At 39.8% G+C, this 24623-nt stretch overlaps 1 protein-coding gene across 5 annotated transcripts in view; it reads right to left on the bottom strand.

Moving 5' to 3' along the window:
- Positions 1-2891: 2891 nt before the first annotated feature.
- ATXN7 (ataxin 7) overlaps positions 2892-24623 on the bottom strand; it is an 82318-nt gene continuing 60586 nt past the window's right edge. For all 5 annotated transcript variants that reach the window (XM_027467756.3, XM_027467750.3, XM_038185728.2 and 2 more), the window contains 8 exons: positions 15003-15258; positions 14197-14459; positions 13735-13817; positions 11669-11934; positions 11048-11246; positions 9739-9860; positions 8501-9461; positions 2892-7213 (listed from right to left, as the gene is read on the bottom strand). In XM_027467756.3, the coding sequence (XP_027323557.3) occupies positions 7196-7213; positions 8501-9461; positions 9739-9860; positions 11048-11246; positions 11669-11934; positions 13735-13817; positions 14197-14459; positions 15003-15258 (2168 nt within the window). In that variant the 3' untranslated portion in view covers positions 2892-7195. The remainder of the gene's footprint in view (positions 7214-8500; positions 9462-9738; positions 9861-11047; positions 11247-11668; positions 11935-13734; positions 13818-14196; positions 14460-15002; positions 15259-24623) is intronic.

Consider the following 24623-nt stretch of genomic DNA (forward strand, 5'->3'; position numbering starts at 1 on the left):
TTAGGCAAGAGCTGGCAGGAAATAGTCACGACAATTTTACCTGAAGAATTTTAAGACTCTTGGCAGCAGTTTGGCCTCTCAGCCGTGTCAAATAATGGACGGTCATAGAGAAAGGTAACACCTCCTGGAGTCCACAGCTGGATACACAGCAAGAGCAGCTACTTACATTGCTCTCTTGAAAGAAGAAAAAGTGATCATCTGCTACATAGTCAGCCTTTTTTCAAATAGTAGGAGTTCTGGGAGATCCAGGGTGGTCTGGTCCTGAAATTATCAAGTGAGAGCCATGATCAAGGGCATAACGTTCTCTATTATTTTTAACTGCCTACTTCAATTTCCATATCACTCAGAAGTGAGAGAATTTCTGCTTGCTTTAAAACCTGAAGTGACTTTTTTTCATTGTCCAATGATCATGCTACTTTTTCCTCTGACTTATTTAATCTCTTGATTTCTTTCAATTTATTTAATTCAGATTGTATCTCTGACACACCCAGTCATGCCTCAGCCCTGACGCTTTGCTGGGGATTTATAGTCCACATGCAAAAGTTGTACATTCTGTCTTGTAATTTCATCCTGCGCAGCTCCCTGAACTAACGCCATTCTCCAATTTCCCTCTGGAAGGCTGACTTGACGCTAGCACTGCAGTAGCCAGACGCAGAGATTGATACCAAGCTGCAGCCCCCCCCAGCGATGCTTTCTGCCTCGCTCTGCAAGACACTCGCTGTTAAACCACAGGAACACGGGAGGGAGGGAAAAGAGGTGGGGGTGTTACAGGTTGTGTGGGTAAAGCTCTTCTACAAAACAGCTGAAATCTAGTTTGTGTGCAAACATCCTTCGGCTCACCGGTCTGCTGGACTATCAAAGACTCCGCTTGTTCTTTTGCTGGAGTTTGGGCTCCAAAGTTTGGGCTCTCAGACAAGTCACTTGCTTTTGAAAAAAATAAATAAATTACCTGTTGTGCTCAGGAAGGGCTGCAGATGGATGGACACTTCCAGCAGTTGGAGAGCAGCTAAACCAAAGCATTGGTGTGCTGCTGGCCTCGTTGATGCTCAAGTCTCTCCATGAATTTGGTGACAGATGTCAACTACAGCCATTTATCTCTGGCTCGGACACAGCATGGCCTGGACTGCATGTCTCAGGCAAGTTTTCATCCTTCACAATGAAGTTTGAATACAGGTTAATTTAAACAACTTCAGAAAAGGTATTTGAGAGTCCCCTAAAGTTCGGTGGGCCAGAAAAAAAAACAACACAAATAAAACAAGCACACACTGCTTCTCTTCGACAAAGATCCCACGCTGGTTGTTAGGAACAAATCCAATCGCTAATGCAGCACTCAGCCAAAGCACTGAGAAAAGCATTCAGTCAAATTAAGAGTCCCATGGTGGATCATACAAGCCACGTGTGTTTGATTATTTGTTGCAGCAGAACGTGATAATAATGACCCAACAGAAATTTGCATTTAAATAAAGCCAAAGGCAGGCTCTTGTATCGGTTGGCTCAGTAGCTGGCAGAAGTGGCAGCAGCGTGCAGAGGCAGCAGGGGCCGGTGCGGTCGCTGCTGGCCTCGCTGTGCCTCACAGAGGCTGGGGCCAGCTCCATGCTCCTGCAGCCACCTAAAATACGTACGTGCACTCAAAAGCATGCACAGAGACTCTCTGACATCTGGATTTGCATAACACGCATCAACTGTTGGGCTCTAACTTCCACACCACCAAAAAACTCTTCCTGATTATAAGCTGCAATTTTCCCCATGCAGTCAGTGCTCCCTGGAACTCGGTTATATGGGATAATATGGGATAAATGCAAACGTTTTCCTCTTGGAACGCCTTGGGTTGGAAGGGACCTTAAAGATACCGAATTCCAACCCCCCTGCCATGGGCGGGGACACCTCCAACACACAATCAGACCTCACCTTTCCTCCCTCTTCACCTTGCAGCATCAGGGAACACAGAACCCTATTTTAAATGCAGTTAAATGCAGAGTTAATCCTGCAATCCTGAACCAGATGGCTCAGTTACGGACTTGCCTGAATTTGATGACAACCAAGGAGCGCTAGCTCTGCTGCATGAACTCACGTCTCCTGCATGCTTCACGCTGTAGTCACTTGTAGAGCCCAGCACAACAACTTCAGTGCCAATAGTTTATAGGACGGAGCAGAAGCTAGGAATTACTGCTAGGAAAAAATACATATTTGCAGGAAGGCGAAAAAAAATCAGCCAATACAAAAGGTAATGTAAATAGAGAAATATTAAAAGTACTCAGTATAAAAAGACAAAGCAGAACCTGCTTGCTGCCTGACCCCCCACTTATAGCTTGCAGCATTTATCCCAAATACTAAAGAAAACATTTAGCGTTAAAAAAAGAAAAGAAGAAAAAGGCAAAACCCCACAAACAAACAAAAACCCCATTGCCTTGGCTGCACGTTCTACCCCCCCAACAGGAGTTTTACCGGTTTTGCAGACTGTTCTCTGAAGTCATCCACCGCATGCAATCGTCCTGAGTCACATGCAGAGAAAAGCCTGCAAGAGCATTTAACCTGCTGAATTCACACCCTGGGCGCCTGAACTGGGAAAAATGGAAGATGCTTTTTTCGAACACAAACCAAAACGACAACAAAAACCCACAACCCTTCAATGTACAGTATTTGGTGTTGTAAAAGCTGTTTCTTGTTATTCTGTTTAGAAAACCAAAGAGCAGGAGCCTTCAGCGACAGAACTCGCAGGGGAAAAAACCACGGCGTTACTCCCGGCACCTCTCAAAACCCAGATGCCACAAAACCTCGCAGGACGTCAGGCTCAGATTGCAGCAGGCTGACTCCTGGGGCAGCTGACGCAGTGCTGAGGCAAAAGGACAGGATTTGCCCAATTCTCTGAAATTAGTTCACATAGGCACCGACACAGATAATGTTTTCCTTTAATGGTGAATGATTTCATAACGAAGCAGAAACATATAATGTATTCCATGCAACCAACCTCATTTATTGAAAAGTCCTAATTTTATTGCCTTGTTTAGTAACATGTTTGTTCAACAAACTAATCTTTTTCATGAAGCAAAGCACAACTTTTTCTTATAAATAGTATAAATTATTTTATTTACAGAAACTTGTTACAAAACAAATAGACTATATATTTATTTTTCTTTTAAATATCCAAAGTAATTTTTTCTATCCCATGACATTTGTTCATGTACTATACAGCAGCCAACACAGAGTTCAGCTGATCAGATGCTCTTGATTATGTATACAAATTATCAAACTATTCACACATTTTACACAGGAGATTGCTTTTAGAACCAGGCTCAACACAGAGCAAGATGCTTTCAAGGCCTACATTCACATTGACATTATGTAGTGCTCATTTTAAAATTATCTTTAAAACGTAAAATATCTTGCACAAAATGTAAAAATGATTATTTTCCGCTGAACAGTGAAACATTAAGAATCTTTCCAAGCCCAATTCCCTCCTCCAGGACAGAATGAGTGAAAGATGAGAGATTCCTTGGCAAGAGAACTCTTACAGGAAGACAACTGCCTTAGAAATGTCATTTGGAAATCACATCTTTTTTTTGTAAAAAGGTTTTCCGAGGTACTTACTTGGTTTTTGTTTTGTTTTCCTGGAATATGAAGTATTCTGAACATTTTCTAAATTATTTCATTTACATTTCTCTCTCTGCTCCCTGCCCAAAATGGGACAGATAAATAAACTGCTGGTTAAAACCACGTTTCAAACCCTTGGCATTATTTCAAATACGCGTTATCAATGGGATTGTTCCGACACAAGGTATTCCAATTAAAACATTGTACAAAAGTTACCAGCATCGTTTGCTTCCTTTTGTCAACCCATCTTATTTTAGAAAATATATGTATAAACGTGGATGCGTATATATATGCACGCACATATATATACACACGCACATATATAATATATAGGTGGAAAAAGCAAGCTCCGAAATTTCAACTGAACATTCAAGTCTTTTAAGGAGAAGCTGTCTAAACAGTCCAAGCTTAAAACTAGTTAGATCAGGCACTTTCAGTTTTTCCGTTAGTTTTAAACCACGTGAGACCCACACGAACGCGCACGCACGCACACGAGCACTACAAAAAGAGAAGCAGTGTGTCACTTAGCTAAACGGAGTCTTCTGGGAATCGGGCAACCTCCAAGCAACGCCGCAGCCACCCTGCGGCCGCAGGCCCTGCAGGCAGGCTCCCTGGGCTGCTGCCGCCGCCTGGATCCGGCTGCAGGACCTGGGCAAGAGCTCCCGAGACGTGAGAAGGGACACAGCTTTCACAAAACGGAGGCACCCCTCCCCGTTGCAAAAAGTAGGCATGGTATACTATTGGCTTGGCAGTGAACCACTTCAAATTATAAAAAGGTATTTGCTTTTTTTTTTTTTTTCCTTTTCTTTTTTTTAATTAATTAATAAATAAATACTAGATGATCTCAATTGTACCAAAACTGGATATAAGAAAAAAAGACCTGTGCAAAAATACATATTTAAATATGTACAATCAATTAACAAAATATGTCTTCTGAAATAGGGATACTTCAATATTTATAATAGAACAAGAAATTCCAAAATAAAGATACAAAAGTATGCTTTTTTTTTCTTGTATAATTCTTTGTTCATCATTGCAGCAATTTTTTAGGTTAAGAAAACTGCAGGAGTCATAACGAGAAGTTGGAAAGACTATAAAAACTGTATCTCTTAAATTAATACCAAAATCTGTCTAGAAACAACCCAGCCACTGCAAATTCAATTTTGCAAGGAAAATGCATTTCAGCTTCCTTAGTTATTTACAGTAAGAACTACGTGACAATAAAAGCTTCAGGAACAACGTTCTGCTTGTAACCAGGATCTAAAACATAATATTTGAGCAGGTCTGTGCTCAAGGGCAGGCAGAATTTATGATGTTCTAATTCTCGACTCCCAATGGCTTCGAACTGCACAACGCAGGTGTCTGTGGAGGCTGGCTCCACATGAGCACAGCGCTCAGGAATTAGCTTTTTAAAAGGTCTGCGTGCTATTGAACGGGCGTGAATTTGCCATTATGCTTTCAGATCAACAGAACCTTCAAAAAAAGAGGAGAGTTCGGTCACCAACTCCCCGGCGCTCCTTCTCGCCAAGTTTTTTTTTTTTCCTTTACATTTACATCGATCAAGTCAAATTGCACTTGTGACTGAGACTGTCCTGAAGTGAAATTTTTGCCCCAGTGACTTCATCAGAACACGGATTTCACTCCAAACGGGCAGGATTTAATAAATATTGATTTCATTTTGTGGCATGTTACTTTGGCTCCTTTTATGTTAAACCAATCACAGCAACAATCCTTTCAACAGGGCATCTTATTAATTATGAATCTTTTTGTTCCTGAAAATATCTTTGTTGGTTTTTTGATTAAAGTTTGCATAATAAGAGTCTATACACATTGCTTTCTAAATGTCATCTTTCGCATCAATTCAAAAGCTAAAGTGTCTGCATAGAGGCTTCTTGTTGTTTTGCTGTATAGCAAGGATTTTGTAGCAAGTTCGGGTGAAACTGAAAGCATCGGTAGGTAAACAGCTAAGCAACTGCTACTCTTAGTGGCTTTGGATTCCCTGATGTACTCTTTGCCACCAGAAACGGGGGAAGGCTGGGCTACAGGAACTATTGGACAGGCTCAGATTGTCTGTTCTCAGCGACAGCTGGTGCCCCTTTAAGGCAGAAAAATATCCTCTTGGTCAGTAATTTGCTTTCCTTTGCTTTGCCCCTTAATAAAAGTTGAGTCAGTTTTTGAGACTTTACCTGACGTTAAAAAAAATTAACAAAAAACATCCAGACGAACCAAATCCTATTACAATAAGCCCTTTAGCGGAATTCACTTTGGAGGTGTTTTGAAGCAAGACAAAATACTTTGTAAAAATTGACTGGACTATATAAAACTGTGTCAAGCCCCCTTTATTCGTAAAACCTCGGGAGGTGTGAGCTGACGGGGATGCATACAGCTGCACTTTACGTGGAACTCGGCTGTCAAATTGGCAAATGCTCCAGAATTTTGGAAACCCTCACTGAGTGGTTGAAAGCATAACACATTAATGATTTAGTTATACAAACAAGGCATAAAATATCTGACTTTTATTTTACTTTTTTTTTTTTAGAAAATATTTAAATACTTTAAATACTTAGTTTTAAAAGGGCTTTTTTTCTTTTTTTTTTCTTTTTTTTCTTTTATTTTTTATACAGGCTGGAAGGCAAATCCAGCCTAATTCAACCAATACAGTTGTTATTTTTTAAAATAACAAAGGCTTATGGTATACAGCATAGGTCAGGAAATATGTTCTTTGGGCATATAGTTTTAGAGGTTATTTGCCTTTGTTTGATATTTTTGGATTTTTTTTAAAAAGCAATTAACTTTAATTTTCTTCTGCAATCAAATCTTATTAAAAAGAATAGAAAATAATATTTGTATCTCACAAGTACAACTTTTTATACTTGCTTTTTAAGCAATGGCCTCAAACAAGTTTTTTGATTTTTTTTTTGTTGTTATTGTTGTTTTAAAAGTTTTTTTTTTTAATATATTTTATATTTTTAACTCCTGATAGCTTCTTATCCCAAATTACTTGCAAAAGGCTGGGCAAAACAAAGACTATTTTTTGAATTGTGCTATTTTTATATTCCATTAAAGGAACATTGCTATAAAAACACTAAAGCCATATTCCCTTCTTGAGGGCTTCTTTCCATTGTGCCTCACACGTTTGTTTTTTCCCCCTTGTTGCGGGGTCCTCTCTGTTGACAGTGTCTGTCTGGTAGCTATCACCTATAAAAGACACCATCAGTATAAAAATAAGTCCACAGTAATGTTTATTTGCCCCCCAGAAAACATTCTTTTGCCCAGCCAATCTATGTCAAATAGTGGCAAGATGATGTACTCCTGTAAGGAAAATCTCACAGATTTGTAGCAAACTAGTCCAGACCACCGTTAACACTGATAAGAGCAATTATGTGGCTGAACTTCATCCAGTGTCCATTTCTAGTATATTCACTGCTACAGACATGGCTTCAGGGAAATTCCTTGTTTGAGTGACAGTCCAGTAGATTTCCACACCTGAGGACCATGGGAAGCTGGGAAAACTCAAGGCATCTTGGAGTCCAGAATTCCAGATGGAGGTTTTGCTTGTAGTGAAAAGTGTCCAGTTCTTTTCTCACCATGGTTTAGTCAGCTGTCAGGGACGCGCCTTTGGCTTTTAAGCAAATAAATGGAAGAGAAGGATGAGTGAGTGAGCCAAGCTGCTATAGCAGATGCCCTTCAAAGACATTTTCTGGACAATGAGAGCATATTTTGGGGAGGATCAGCAGGCAGAAACTGGCACACCACTGAAAACTTTACGATTCTCAAGCTGGGGTTTTTCAAGTTGTAATAGTTTTAGAAATTATTTCCTTCCTTCATTCAAATGATATTTTTCCTTTACTTCTATTGCACAGTTGAAGCAGTAACTATCAGGTAAGGCCGAAAACAAGGTTTCTTTAGTCATGTGAATGCTTTCTTTTTTTTTTTTTTTGGTTTGTTTTAGAAAACACAAGTGGTGAAAATCTTCCTTTATGGCTGAAACTGAAAATTCAGAAACTATTCTGAAAAACATCTCACTGACCTCCTAACCTCTCCAGGCACACAGAGACTTTTAGGGTTTCAGTGCTTTAGTCCCAGAGGAAACAAAAAGTATCTTGCTTTACACTTCGGAAAATTTTAGTTCCATATCTGCTCTGTAAAATTCCATCTTCAGTATTCTTTTAAAGCTACATCAAATCATTTTACCCCTCCAAATGACCCTTCAAGTTGTGTCTAAATTCATTCTAGTATATCGAGAACTTTCTTTCCCAGTGCAATCACTTTAAAAGAACAAGCCTTCAAACTAACTTTAAAAAAGTTACATATTCATGAGATCTGCTTCCTTTATAGTAAGTGTTTGTTTTACAGACTAAAAAGGTTTCTATCTTTTATATCTTATTTATAACATTTAATCTCGTTAATACTAAGAAGTTAGTCAATGACACCTTGGGATAATAGGCTTATTTTATCACAGTATCACAGTTCTGTTATCAGCATCGTTATGTTCCACTTTGTGGCATGTTTATTACTGACACAGAAACAAGTCTTTCAGCTGAGACATTCAGCTCAGTTCCACGGCTGGCTGCACGATTTTATTGTTATTATTTACTTTTAAATGCGAGAACTGAATTTCATCTGAGAGTGATTCAGAGGCAGTGTCTATGGGAACTTGGGATGTCATATTTAAGGTTACTTTAAAATAAGTAAATAAACAAACATACACTACTAGAATCAAGCGTTTATACAAATCATGTGCAAATGTACTATAAAAAGACTCAAAAACAGTACTGAATAAATAAGAGAACTGTCTTTTACCTGAAGAACATCTGGAATTGTCTATTACTTATTAAGAGAACACATTGGATCTAAGCACGTGAAGTGACACACTCATACTGGCTTACTTCCAGACAAGAGCTCCTACCTGATGAAGAAGAGAATTGTTCATCAGTCCTTGTGTCCCTGGGATTGCACCAGTGTGTTTTGCGTGAACATTATTCACCGATGGCAATTTGGCAACTTTGTTTGACTTGCTGCTGCTGCTGCTGCTGCTGTTTATGCTGCTTGAACCAGGTGAGCACTTCCTTTTCTTTCCTATTAGTTTGTCTAGGGAAGTATGTGAATGTGAAAAACTGCTGTGCGAGTTTACAGTCAGTTCACTGGACTGATGAACAAATGGCCCTAAGGAAAGAGTGGAATCGCTGCTGTTCATCATCACACTCATTCTTTTTATCGATTCTGCAGGGCTCCCGGTAGGAGGACCCCTCCCTGATTGGTCATGTTTGAGGCTAACAGAGTTAGCTTTGCTAGTCATACAATTGAGGCCAACACTGTGGGACGAAGACGTCACCGATGGATGATAGGAGGTCCCAGAGTTTCCAGAGTTAACCACACAGTTTTTTCTAAAGGACTCTGTGGAATGAGAAGGTGCTAGCAATGCGGAACTGTTTTTACGCTTCTTTCCTGAGCCGCCGCTGCTACTGACGCTGCCGGTACTGTTACAGGTGCCACTGCCAGCAGAAGATTCCTTAGGTTTAAAAGATTTGCTGGATTTCAACTTCTGAGGTTTGCTGGGCATAGGTGAAGGTACAGAGGAAAGCACTGTAGGTGTTGAAGGGGATGAAGACACTTGTCTTGATTGCATACTGCAGACAGGATCCACTGCACCCAGAGTAGCAGGATTTGCATTTAGTGTAGTTCCGTGTGATGGTACCGATTTGCTGTTCAGGGACATACAGGAAGGAGACACCAGCGCTGGCGATGACATAACCGTGGTGGGTAAGAGGAAACCTGCTGCGCTGACACCGTACTGTGAAGCAGGCATCGAGTTTGTCCGATGTGGGGCACGAACTGACGTTGTGTTACTAGATGCTGGAGGAATTTTCCTGCGGGTAAAAAGAAAAACAAAAACCCAGGTAGCAACCATTCTCTGGAACAATACCCAGTCCAGTAAATACTGATGAAAGGTGACTGTAAATTGAGATTGAAACGACACTAGAATAGTTTACCAATAGTTAATTATCGAGAAAAAAAAAAAAGTAAAGCATACACTATCAACCTCTGATCTTCATTAATCTGACAGTGCACTTTGCTGTAACTAGAATTGCAGGCCTTACATATTTCTACAACTACCAGGATCAGAACTCTTCCATTTTTACTCACTTCCACATCTGAGAATTAAGATGCTTCTCCACCATGAAGTTAAGTGCACATCGAATATGGTTCCACCGCTTGTCGAACACGTAATAACCTCTTCCAATTTGCCGACTACCAAATGTGCAAAACTGGAAAGACAGATTTTTATTGGCATTTTCTACTTTCAGTGACAACTTCTCTGAACAACAACACACTTGTTTATAAAATATATATGCTAGACTAATATGATTTTTAGATGTTTAAACCCAGGATAAAAAATATATATATATATACACATTTGATTTCAAATTTCTACATTACAAACACTATTTTGAATTTTTGGCCTTAGTACATTGGGATCATTTCTTCCCCCATCTGAAATTCCCATATTTATGATGAATGCAGCAATTAGATTTGAATCCCTCTGATTAAAACAGGGAAGGACAATAGTGTATTTCACATTTCTATATATATGTGTATACGTACACACTCAGGTGTATATACACACTTGTAACATTCCCTTCTGAGAAGCTGTCAGCTATTTGCTCATAGCCAGTTTAAAAAAAAAAAAAAAAAAAGGAAGGCTAGGCTTTTAGATAAAGTAAATGGCTTAAGAAGACAGAAATTAGAGGGAAGGTTCATCTACTGCACCTTATGGTTCACTCCTTCAAGTAGCCTGTTAACATTTTGTTGAAGGCAATGATAATAGATCAGGCTCACATGAAAGATGTCAGTTAGCATAATGCAAGAAACAACTTCCAATGATAAAAAAGTATTTGATACTTCAAAAAATGAATCTACGAGTTTTGCAAAATGTAGAAATATTTCAATATTTTGTATTTGAAAAAAGTACACCATATATGCCAGCTTTTGTCAAGATTTAAATATTTAAAACCACATTATCGCTACCTTCACTGCAACAACTGGCACCTTGAGTAAAAATGTCAGGGGAAAAAGAAGTCTCGTAACAAAATCTCACTAAAAAGGCAGTATTTGCATGTCCTTATTCCACAGCTGTTATTTCCTGGAAATCTCATATGCCTTCCTACCCCAAAACTACAGCCCTATAGAGCAGATACCAATTTCATCTTCAGTACTCTGGCAATTTCATTTCTTTTGTATGGCAGCAGGGAGGCCCAAACATATTTTTTGGCATGTTTACTTTGCAAATACACTGATAACATCACTATTGATTAGCCAACAAAATAATTTCCTTAAAATCTGAAAAGAAAAACCACCCACAAACAATAGAAAACCACCCTTAAGCCCCCCAAGTTACTTGTTTACAAATTCAGAGACAGTGAAAGACCAAGGTTAACTTTTACTTCAAACATACAGCGGCTGGTTGAGGATGATGACCTGAATAGTGACAATCCAGTTTTTCAACAGGCTCTTCTTTTTCATCACATTCTCCCTCATCACTGGATAACCGAGATGCTGGCTCAGCTGCAGGCAAGGGAGGGTGAGGGGATTCGTGGACAGAAGGAGAATCGCTAGGGGCATTTCCACTGTGCTGGGCTGGACAGCCTGGAGGCCTGGGCAAGGTAAGCAGTAAAGGTGTTATTGAGGCAAGGTTCGTCAACAAGCACTTCACTGTGGGTGTTTCAACACTGACACAAGGAAATTTACATTAACTGATGCCCAATATTTTCAAGAATCTCATAACACATCTACCGAGAGAAAGGCCAGGAGTTATTGTACCCCTGGAAAAGCAGAATTGCCCAATTGTTGCAGAACTGCTTTAATTGATGCAAGTCAGCCTCTGCTATTTCAGACTCCAAACCCTCCTTGCTATGAGTTACAGCCCAGCATATAATTGCTAATTGCAGACAGACAGTCACCAGGCCTAGAGCAAAAATGCTACCCCATCCAACAGATCCCTATCTCTCTTTCAAAATCCACATGATGAAGCCACCAGCATTAATTTCGTACTATTGGATACGCAGATTTGTCTTACCTTGGAAGACTGGGGGGGTGAGGTTTGGGTTTATTAGGTAATAAAGGCTTTGATTCTGTAAGAGTAACTCCATGAGAATTTTGGTGCAGCTCCTGGGAAGTTTTAGTAGGTGAGGGATGTGGTTCCCTGAGAGGGGGCATCTGCTGATGATGATCCGAATGTCGAAGAAGTTCCTTTTCCCTGGTTTTGCTTTTGTGCTCGGCTAACAACACATCGAATCGTTTTCTTCGACCCTGTACAGCCCTCCGCTGGGTTAAGGAATGTGTCTGCAAATCCATGAATAAATCATTAATCCCAGCCTATTAGATCTGTGGAAATTAAACACTCAAAACACATGTCTAGAGCTCCAGAATACAGACAATAATCACATTTGTGGTTTAGTAAATAAATGGAAGAATGACTTATAAAACAAACTTGGACTTTTTTTTTGGTGGATGATTACATGTCTTCCTGATACAAAATAATGAAAAACAGAACTTGAGTTCAAAACTTCTTCCAAAGTTCTTCCTTTTCTTTTTTTAAAGAAGACACTACCAAAGAAACTACTCTAAGACTGGAATTCAAATCTTTTTAACATTGTTTCTGATATTTTAATTGCCAATATGGTATCTATTCTTCTCACCCTCGTGCATAACCAAAAAAATACCAAATATTTACTTTTACTTAAAATATTTAACACAAAAAAACTTAAAATCAGACTTAAAACTTTAACTCAGACTTATAACGGGAGACACTACAAATATTTATAAAAATTATTTGCTTCCTTCTGTTTACTAATATATTCCTTGAAAACAAGTATCTTCCGATGTAACAGAGTAGGTATTACAGAATGCAAAAAAATACAGCAGAATCCACAGTCAGACAGAACTCTAAGTACTTTGAGCATCCCAAACTCTACACAGAATTGGACATAAATAGTACAAATTTTAGGTAAAGTGAGATAGGTGTAACCTGTTTTTTTTGGTTTTTTTTTTTTTTTGAATTGTTGAAGTCACATACAATACCTTATTTTCATATGGCATAAAAGGTTTGATTGGCTAATTTTCATAGGTAAAAATATTATCATGTAAATTAGATACAAATAGCAACTCAAAAAAATATTTTGAGTAGGTGCAATATAAGCGATTGCTGAGAAACTTTTTTACTTCTTTTATCTATTAAAATTTTGGTTTCTCTAATTCTCCTGTAAAGTCTTGAAACTTTTCCCCTTCTCTATTAGCAAAAGGATTGCCTCCCCACTGTAATTCCAAAAGGGCAATGTGTTCAAGTTCAGTTCCTGCAGGTCATTAGTGCCAGCTTCGTGTACCTTTGTTCTGGAGGTGGTTTATTTACCAGATGCTTCCCCTACCGACAGTTTAGCTGCTTTGCATAAAAAAGGCTAAATATTACACAATTGCATAGGATGTGGATTTTGCGTTCTTTGAGACTTATACACCCTACTCTCCAAGACTTTTCAGCAAAAGAACACATTTAAACTGATCTAAAGTTTTTAAAAGATAGTTTAATTTAGAGTTTGACCTCCAGGCATACTCTGCAGCTTTCTCAGAAGGCTCGTTTCTGAGTAAGCTGTGTAGATAAATCCAGCAGCACCAGCATTTGCACAAATACCTGCTAAGTATCTGCTGCAGGCTGCGGTGGGGGAAAGGAAAAGGGTGTGAGTGGGGGAAGCTTGATTTATTGGAATCACACATAAACAAGTAATGCCTCTAATGCTTACGATGGACTTTTAAAAATCCATGGTCTGTAACCCAAAGATCATCCCTCAAAAGAACATGCTGCCCCCTCTAGTACATACATGTGGAGTAACATAATTGTTTCCATGTCAGCATCCATGTAAAAGGTTTACACAAATATAAAGATCTCCAGGTTACTGTGGGAAGTAAGTTTTTGAATAAACAATTGGCTTAACTTTGAAAACAATTCCTTCATGGTCCTAGATAATATGCTTTGAGAGGGACCATTTACAGTGGCAATTACTGACAGGAGAAATTAGTAGTTTTCTGTCACATTCCCTGGGAAATTAAATGTGAACTTTACAAAATTTTATTCTGATTAAGACATCCTACCTTGCATGTCAAAGACCTAGTACAGGGTTTCTTGGTTTCCACATCAATGACACCACAGTATATATCAGGATCAAATTCTCTCTCTGTCAAAGGTGCACAAATAAGCCAATTATTGAAAACAGCTTTCATAAAGACATCTTGAGATACTGACATTTATTTGCTTTAGAAAATTTAACCATACTGGAAATTGTTTTCAAATATAACACATTTTAAAACTAAGAACTGATAGGCCTGTAACACCTGGATGGTTTCTGAAAGCAATAGACACGTTTCATGTTGATTGCATCCTTTATGAACACATCAAGCTAAATTTAAATTCCAGTACATAAATGTACATAATTACAACTTAATGTTATACAAAATAAGCTTCAGAAGTAAATATTTACTTTTATATCTTACATACGTATTTTTACGCATACACTAATAAGAACAATATAGCAAAAAATATTTAAAAACAATTACCTGACAATCTTTTATGTAAAAATTTCCTATTATTCGTATTTTCTTCAGGTTTCTTTTCCAAAAATGGAGGCACAGAGAGAAGACCTTTACCATTCAGTATCTGTCCAGGGGAAGGCAAGGGTGGCTTTGGTATTGAGGGACAATTAAGGCCAGTCTTTATTGAGGAACTCACAGTAGTAGAACAAGTTGGACCAACAGCAGTTTTCAGTTGGGCACCATCTATCTTTGGATGAATCTTTTCCACTTTGACAGATGGAGTCATACTATTATTTATGAAAAACAAAGAGGGGAAAAATTGTAAATGATAGTATCATGAGTCATAAATTACAAGAAGTACTTAAAACATATTACTCAACACTGATCTGTTCACAGTTCAATTTTAGACCTTTGTTGTTTATTCCCAGTTTTATTATTTTTATTCTTTCTCTTATTTGTTTTCACATTTTTTGTGATGTCCACTATCTCTTCTGTGCTCTTGTCCCCATTTCCTTGGAAGTATTTCAGAGACAACAGAAACTTCAGAAACTCACTTACAGTGAAAATATGCAGACTGGATCAAAGAATAAAGACCCCCTAGCAGAATGACCTTTATTTATAACGATTCAAGCTGCATCTTTGCAAATGTCTCATTCGACAGTTTCATCAGTATAGCTATAATCTTAGACTACGCTACTGGAAAAGATCTGGGGGAGTTTTAAGTGGTCTCTCTCAAAGCATAAGTCCTCTGAAACAAAGGCAAATTCTACTGATACAGCAGTTTCTACACATGTAGTAATATGTAATTCTTTGTCAAAATGTATACTCACATTTTATCATGGGGAACTTTGCTATGCTGTACCGGATGCATTAACCTGTTGTTTCCGCTGATCTGCAGCTTGTCTTTGGGTGATTTCAACAACTTGGAATTTGATGATGACGATGCACTAGTACCTCCACTGGATGAACGATTGCTACCACTTCCACTGCTACCTTTGTTTTTTGAAGGGAAAGATGAAATGATGGAAAATACTGAAGAGGAGGGAGGAGTCAAAGGCGGCTTGCTGGAGGAGCTGTGTCTTCTTTCTGAAAAGGAGAAAAGAAAAGGGGCTTTAAACTCCCACGGCCCATGCAGAAACAATTCTTTAATACTTCATGTTGTCGTTTACTCCATTAACATTTTTCCTTTATTGGCTTGGGAGGTCCTCTGCCACACACGGAGCAGAGAGGATTCAAGCCTCACTATAAACCATGAGGCTCCATTCATTGTTGGTCCCCAGTCAGTTACAGGAGTCTCTTTTAACTTTGTGAGCTACATTCCTCAGCCACTAAAGCTCAGCTTTTAATATACGCTCCTCACTTTCTCTTTCCATCTTGCAGAACAAGAAAGTGAGAATCAAACCCAGACCTCCGACGCACAAAGCAAAGAGACCCCTATCCTCAGGCCAAGCAAGCCTGAATATCAGATCTCCTAAAGGAGTAACAATTACCTGTTAGCGTGTCACCCAGGGGGCAAAATGATATTGGAGCAAAAACTTTAAGTTTTGTGTCCAGTAATGGATGTGCTGCTATGAAAAAGTATATCTGAACATTTGAATGCTCAGGTTCCATCAACGAACATGTTGGAGAAGAAATGATTTAATTAACATTATACCACTGGCATTAACCATTAGCCACTAACAGCAATATCTTAGCACCCTTTCAGTTAAAACAGCACACATTTTAAAGACGTTTCTTTGCAACAATGAACTCTCAGTCACAGTACGCTTGACAGCTTCCTGGAGTACCTGGCTCTGCCTACAAACGGACATGGTAATTGACCATTTGCTCCACTGATATTTGGACACCTGTGATTCCTAGATGACCTGTGCATGTCATCAACTCCTGCTCAGAGACTTCTCTCTGGCAATCAAGTACACGCAAACCACGGATCTAAGAGAGAACCAAGAATTAACAGATCCCTCTGTGAAGACCAAAGGCACCTTCTCCTTGCCAGTGATAACACCTCTTTCCCACCTGGTATCATTAACGGTGCCCAAACCCACCACCGATCCCAGACACAGCTTACAGATTTTGACTTGAATTTACTTAAGCTGTCGAGGAAGCAGCCTCCTCATCAAGTTACAACAAAGGGAAAGTCATGTCTGGCACAACCTGTACAGGAGTCTGTGGCACTCTGGAAAATGTAAAGTAATACATCCCTATTCTGCTTATATGACCTGTTTTTTCCCTCTGGCCCTAAATACAGCTATCAGAGGGCACTGAGATGGTGGCTGAGCGGGGCTCCACTCGTAGCTGGCAGCTGTTGAACAAGACTTCATCAGCCCCGAACCACTCTGGTCCATTCAAAAAGCCACACTGCTCAAGCAGCACAAGATGTAGGCACATGAATTGAAGTCCTGGCAAGCTAATTTCATACAGAGCTGGGAAAAAGCACTTTAAATATGTTCATTAGCTCAGGGAAAACAAGAAAAAAAAAAGATGAAAAACACAGTTTAGACTGGAAGCCAAGAACTTCAGTCAAGAAATGGTCTCCAAGACTGAGCCATGTGATGCACATTTCTGTTTGTCTGTGAAATGGGCATAAACTACCTAACGAGCCTTCAGCTACAGAATCATCTCTCCTTAATTAGCATTTACGAAAAGCTATGAGAGGTCAGGCGAAATGCCCAACATAAATACATAACAAATGCAGCAATGTAATTTTTATCTCAAGAAATAACTGCTTTAAAGTGGTAAGGTTTCAGATGACTTGGCATCCCTGGCATTCAGTATCGTCTCCTTGAATTTTTAGGACCATATGCCATTGAAGAGTTCTCTACTACATTAGCATATTTATATTCTAGTAAATGACCACGCTTCTAATATGACATAGAGCTTATTGCCAAATGTCTTTTTATAGCAATGGCAAGAATCCCTGAGCGGCTTTGATAAGTTGCTATTTGGGGGCCATTAGTTCAGCGATGCTACACCCCGGGAGATTACCCTGTGAGATAATGAGAAAACTTGCTCAATACTCTGTCACCTTCTGTATATTTATACATTTTGAAGTCTGAGTACCTAACAGAGTTACAAATAATCTCTAACAATCCAGTGGATCACTAACGTTATCTTTGGGAGTTTGATTTTTTTTTTCCCCTTTGGTAAGAAGAGAAGGGTGTTACTTCCTTGGAGAAAACTTGGCAGAGGAGAAAAGAGCTAGAATAAGACTGAGCGCAGTGCCTCCCTGCCTCCCTCCGTTAGGAATAAACTGGGCAAAATACGAATCTGTGTTATCGATCCACATGATAAGTCTATCAACAAAAAAAGAAGAGTTTTTAACTGATTGTGAGCATTCTTCTTTCGCTGTTGGTGACCTGCCTGGGCCTGTCTGGCACTGACCGACCTGCAGGGCTGCTGCAGTGCCTGCCTGCCTGGGAGAAGACCATGGGAAAGAACAGCGGTCCCGTTCACAGCTGAACCCTGCCAAATGCTTGCTCAACATGTTTAGTGCTTCAGTCTTTTTATAAAATTCATGTTTTTAAGTGAGATCTGTTTAATCTCTCGTAAAATACCTGAAGAATACCAATGTTCTTTCTTATGTAGTTCCCCTTTGCCATTAACTCTGACTCAGCCTGAAAATATTTAAAAATAATTACCTCCAGGTGTTCAGTTTTCAGATTTTTAAAGTTAACATCCGTGTCCCTTCCCTTCATATAACTCTTAAAAAAAAAAAGTTTTCTTTCCTTTTTAACTCCATGATTGCTTTTTGTAACACAGGGCAGTGATCCCTCAAATACTGCACCTGCCTGACATGGTTCTAAGCTCTAAGATCTCAGAGGGTTGTTTTTGTTTGTTTGTTTGCCTTTGCTTTGTTGTTGTTTGCTTTTAAAGGAAGAAGTAGTTTCGGCTTTGGACAAAGAATTGGAAAGTTTCCCTTGAGCTCTTTCAGACTTGCAGGAGACGTGCAATACATTCACAAATACACTACAGTTTCTAAACTTTAGGAAGAGCCCCGTGGTGTTCGCTCAGTGTGCATCAATTAATAGCTTTGGGCAGCAAACATAAGATGTACAGATCAAGTTTCATAAACCCATTTTTTTTTATACTGTCTTCTTACGTAAGTACTGGGCAAAAAGTCAAACTGACCTGTGCCAGCGCTAGCAGAACCATCCTTAAAAATAAAGCACACCCATTCAAACCACAAGCAAGTTTAGTTCAATGAAATACGTTGTAACTTCAGTCAACATTCAGAAAAACAGTTTTACCATAGGTTAGTTTAGGTGTAAGAGCATTATTCAGTATAGAATTAAACATGTGCATCGAAGCGAAGTGTAAGTTCATGATTATCTAATTATTATTTAACATATGTCTTGACCAAAGTAAAAGCATGACAGAAGTGCTACTTAATTTTTTTCCATCATAGTGATCTATTATTTGACTTTTCAGTTAGTGCAGTCCTACTAAAACAAACATCATTTAAGTGGGGATAAAATTTACTTTGTGTCAGTATCAATATTACATTTCTACGGAAATTGTGGAGAACTAATTTACCTGATCTTCTAATTGCTCCAGAAGGATCAGATTTGACATGAGAACGCGAGAAGAGGTGACTTACACAAGTGCAGCAGCAGCCTGGTAAACATCCGAGGTCTGTAGCTGCTGAAGTTTTGAACATTAAAAGCTGCAAGATGCTGACAATTCTGCTTCTGTGCATGTGCAGGATCGCTGCCATTCCAGCATGCCTGGCAGCTAGATGAATCTTTTACCTGCAGGTATTTCTAAAATGCTCACAGCAGGACATTTTATCACGAGGCACAGACACCATGCCTCCACAGCACAGACTGAAACTGGCAGATGAAAGCCAGGGGCCTGGAAGTCAGGGAGCTCCCCACACTGTTGGGCTGCACTCTTCTTAACGGCGGAAGAATTTAATCCAAGTGGACGCTATCACAAGGAACATACAGGGAGGCAGAAGAGCCACTCCTACACCACATCTTCAACAAATGAATGAAGGCCACAGATCCAGAAGAGAATTTTGAGCAGTAAATTTTGATTTGACCAGGGAAACCAGAAGTCCTGTGCTCTGAAAGGGGTTTTTAAGACGCAACCCTCTCCTGCATTTTTTGGTTTGTTTGTTTGTTTGCCAGCTCAGGTCCTCAGCCACCGCACTGGGAGTTGCTCTGAAAGAGGATCTCACCACAGCTACAGATTTTAGTGCAGCAGCCAGCTAAGCTCCGTTTTGCAGCCCTAACCTAAATGCCTGTGCTGAACAATGACCTCACCATAACAAAATAATAAAAATACTTGAAGAAAAAAAAGAAAAAAACAGGTCTATGAAGATCTTACAGAGGAAAGGCAGGAGCTAAACCAATCACCAGCCCAGCAGACAAATCACTCGTCCTTTGATGCCACCCTGGCAGCATGCAGCTGCTTGGGAGCAATCGCCCGTGCAGGATCTTGATCTGCTGCTCACTCCCTTACTGCTGCTTCATTATCCTGCTCTAATCGTTGGGCCCAGATACCAAGGATTCCGCCCTAATCTTCCACTGATGTCCCTTTAATCATCTGATCAGTTGTGTTTGCACCTCAAGTCAGGATGAGGTCACTGCACATCCAATTGTGTTGTGTTTGAACTTACACCCCTAGCTGACTAGGCAGCATCTAAACCAAGTCAGATTCTTCTCTCCAGCAAGGAAGTTGCAGAAGAGAACATTTAAAGAGCGCAAGCTATCAGCACGACAGACTGCCACGGTTTGATTGGCACCAGTACAATCTGTCATGTCTCTAGAGAGAGTTCTTGTTTCAAAAAAAAAAAAAAAAAAAAAAAAGAATAGTGCTTGCAACCAGCTGATATCATTGTTTAACGCTCAGCGTTAGCAAAACCACAAAGACAGGCTGACTGAGAGTCATGCATGCTTATGTCACTCCATTCACAGAAACACAACCCTCTAGCAGGAGAAAAAAATATTAACGAAGGAGGTATATAAATATATTGCAGCATGCCAAACGCAAGTCAGGGCGGCACATCCAAACGCATCACGTGTCTTTTTGTATTTCCATCACTTACCACAATGGTCTTCCTTATCTCCACCAGAGTTCTTGGATATTGTAAATAAGTAGTAATAGGCATAAAGTGCTTATCTAAGAAATAGTTTTATGTAATATCTCTCATATAGATTACGGTCACGTTAGCCATACTGCTGCAGCCTTGTGTCTCGCACTTCCTCGCATTGAAGCTATTCAGCACGTTGCAATACAGAGAATGTTTTACTGCCTGTGAGTCATACCATCCCGTAACGAGACAATTAAGGAGACAACAATAAAACTTAAAGTATGTCTCTTGATGTTTTCAAAAATCCACCAAAATGCAATGCCTAACCAATTTTGAAGAGGCTATTTTAAAGCCCAGGTTCACCTCTGCAACTTGATGTATTAAAAGGTTTGCTGTGCCTAGCAGAGGGTTAAAAGGTGCTGGTTCCTGCACGTTTACACAGCACCTGCGCCCCACAGGTGCTACAGCATTGTTCTCACAAAGACAGTCCTACATTTACATTGAGATGGCACTACCTAAGAAGATAAAACCATCTCCTTAAGGCAAAAATAGGATTTAAGGTCAAATCATACATTATAGAGCAAAATATAACTGCAGAAACGAGCAGTTTTTAAAATTCCCTTTAAAACATTCTTTCACATTGATGCACTTTTTGGAGGCTTCAACTTGGATGCTGCATGAAACATTTACACTCCCTCAGCTCAGAAAATCATTTTCCTCTCAGAAAATCCTTTGCTGAAGCCAAAGACAAATAAAGCACACACATCAGACCTGACTGGGTGTGCTCCAAAATTACTTGTCAGTTTGGAGGATGTTTTTACTTCTCATATGAGTACGGTATCAACACTAGGCTTCACATGTCATCTGTTTTCTGCATCTTTGTTTGAAAGAAGCATCAGTGTGTTTATTTCCTGCTCTGCTGTCCAGCACTCCTAAGCATGGGTAAGGTCTCATTGTTCCAGACGTCCTGAAACATTCCCTTGTCAATCATCTCAAAAACACACACAAGTCTCCCAAAAGAGCATATAAAATCTGCCTCTGCTTTAATTGGAGTGCATTATGAATTTACATTTATTATGCAAATTCATAATTACAGGGAACAAAGTCGGTTTTTTATTATTATTATTTTCATTTTTTAAAGAAGTGCTTTGGTTACAAATGCACAATTCAGAATCCAAAGCTCTCGCATACCCTAAAAATCCATTATTTGTGTATCGTTTCAGCTCTGAAATCCCTCCATATTAACTTGCACTGCTTTAAGACAACTCAATAAAACATATCTGCATGTTTATGATGGTCCAGCACCCTTAACTATGGTTCCTTATGAAATCCAAACTTATATTCAGCAAAAGCCACTGACCATTTTGAATGATGTATTTAAGGTTTTTGCTCTGCTTTCATTTTGGTTTGTTTTTAAAAACAAGTTTACCAGAGCACTTAACATTGGAAACAAGAGCAAAGTCAGGAACCAGCAAACTATTCTTTGAGAAGGACGCTGCCTTTCTTCTTCCCTGGCCTCGCTGCACCGCATCAGGTGTGCTATTTCAGCCCTCTGAAATTTCCCAACGTTTAAATTTGAATATTTGGAAATTATTTACTCAAGTCCCAAGAGGTGTTTTGATGGGTAGTTAGTTAACCACATCCCTTTGAGCAGAATCAGAATACAAGTGTTAGCTATTATTATTCTGCTTGTTTCATTACAGTAGTTACTGAGCAGCACTGTCTGCTTTCAAAACTGCAAAAGCAATTGCTCTCTGATTTCTAAATGCCTATGTTTAAAGATTTCCTAGAGATTTACTTACTAGAAGTGAAAGCCACTCACAAGTGATCGCTGTGCAAATGTTTTAGATAAGGGAGTATGAAATGATGTGTAAGCAGGATTACATTGTTATTGCTGTTGTTGAAGAAAACAGAGGGAGTAGGAGAAAGTTCATTTTCCCCAGTAAGAATCCAAACGCCAATTTTAATGCTTTAAAATCATAGGACAAAAAGGAGACAATTCCTTAACCATAACTGAGGCTATTTAAATAATGCTTTTTAAATGCTATGAACATAACTACAGCACAGGCAGGACAATGTAATTCTCTGATCGCAGAACACTAACTCAGCAGAAATGGCTTTCTCCACTACAAAAACTGCAGCAAACTGCCCCAAACCAAACACACCCTCCATCCCCCCGAGATTACCACCACAGAAAGGAGAGCTGGGAGCAGATTGCAAGTAGCAGTATTAAGAACGGAACAAAAATAGCAACACTGAAATGCATTTAAATAAACAGCCTTCAAGCGCATCCCTTCTTCCACCGCTTCCTTCCCACAAGGCGCTGTACACCACTAATGCCAGTTTTTCAATTTTTCCATATTTCTTACTAATCCTTTCCAAAGCCTTGTATTCAGAGCACATGAATAGTTCTGCCGTCAATTTCAACAAGATTTAAGATTACTCTTTACGATATATGGGTTTTGCCTGAGAGATGGGAAATAACCTCTGAAGCACCCACCAGCGCAGTGCTGTTAGCCCAAACCAGCAAAAAGGCTCCAGGGTTTTGCTTTGCACCCTTCTGCCTTACTGCTCTCATCCACAGTGGTGAACTGCAATTAGCGACACTCCCGTCAGGTTCATTTCAGCTCTTCAGAACCTCCTGGAGAGGAGTAAAACTCTCAAGAGCAACGTGGGAAAGCTGATGGAGGCAGGACCTTAAATTACTGATGGAGCAGAACCGCAAGCAAAATGGGGCCACGACAAAAGCAGGTGCCAGAGGCTGGTGGTTTCTCCAGACATATCACACTTCACTCCACCTTTCTCTATCCCCCTTTGTCCAGGCATACCCAAGTGCAAGGGCCCTAACATTTCAAAAAGACTAAGGCATAACATGCAAGAATGAAATTCTGGAACACTTTTCCTGAGCCATTTGACAAGGGGCTGACAAGAGCATGGGTTTCTCACCAGGGAACTGGCCCTAGACCTCCGGGTAGGTAGCTGGCTTCTAAATCTGCCAAGCACGGGAATATAAATATCACAGAGTTATTACGGAAAGACAGCAGAGTGTCTTAGATGGTAATCGGGCCATGCAGAGATTATAATGTCCACTCTATAAGCACTAATCTCTGCGTAGCCCGTTGACGACATGACAATACCTGCGCTGTCTGATTAAAAAATGGGTGCTGAATAAACCATACTTTTGCTGTTAAAAATTGTTCTTTAGAATAAACTTTGGAGAAACTAAAATTATAATAAACAAAAGCATAAACTAACAGAGGTAGGCCGTACAACCCAGCATCATACCAAGATGCAGGACTGGTCAGCTTCTTCCAAAATACAGCTGGAAAACTCATGGGAAGAGTCTCATGTATGTTTAACCCAAGTGACATTAAAGAAACACTTCAATTTTTCAAAACGGGCATAAAGCAAGTTAAAAATACGAGGCATTATTCCAGAGTTTCATAAAAAGGTGAATAAACAGAAGTTCAACAGAAAACTGTGTTGAGAGCATGGGAATAAGAAATTAAGGTAAGAAGACCCACATAATTTCCTGATTTTCCATTTGCTGCCCAGCAGTCAGGACACACCTTTACCATCATGTTCTTCCCATTCAGGATCAACACAGCTTCTTACAAGACCTCATTGCATAATGTTATGCTACTGGTGTAATGTATTCGTATGACTTCACATGTTCAGATGCCTGCCTGGCTTTCATCTTGCTGATGCTCCTATTCACACCACACTACAGAATTTTAATGTTTTGCCTGCAGCTATTCCTTTACATGTAGCCAACTTTAATCCTCGCAGGTTGGCTGTCAGACTCGGCTCTGATACAAAATAATGCGCTGAGGCTGAAAACTTCTTAAAAGCTATTAGAGAACCCAAATACAAAGGGGCTGATGGCCTAACTGACAAAGTCCTGAGTATAAGGAAGTGGGTATCAGTAAATGTGATTCCTCGGTGTTGTCATTAAGCAGCTGCAGGACAGAAGAGACACTGAACACATTTTTCTTATGTTCTACTACATGAATAACCAGGGAAATCCACTGCCACCTGACACGAAAGCCTTGTAAGAGTAAAAAAAACAAGCGTACGAGGATGCATTGAAGTAGCCACAATGCCGACTCTAAGAGCCACTCCACCCCAGGGCTGAAGACACGAAGAGACACCAACCGAGGCTCCTCACACCTGCCTCCATGTGCTCGGCACCGACCACGTGCTGTGTAGCTGTGACAAGCCCAGAGCTCCATAGGGTGACCGGGACAGGAGTGTCACCGAGCCCCGGCAGCTGCTGCGATGGCCGGGCACCCAAATGCCATGGGGGGAAGCCAGAGGGGTGCGGGGGATCAGGCCTGGGGCTCTGCATGCTGGTGAATGCTGAGTTTTCTGTTTGGGTCTTGAAATGCAAGATTTTAGCTTAAAACCGACATTTCAA

Source organism: Anas platyrhynchos, chromosome 13 (assembly GCF_047663525.1).
Source record: "Anas platyrhynchos isolate ZD024472 breed Pekin duck chromosome 13, IASCAAS_PekinDuck_T2T, whole genome shotgun sequence".
NCBI lineage: Eukaryota > Metazoa > Chordata > Aves > Anseriformes > Anatidae > Anas > Anas platyrhynchos.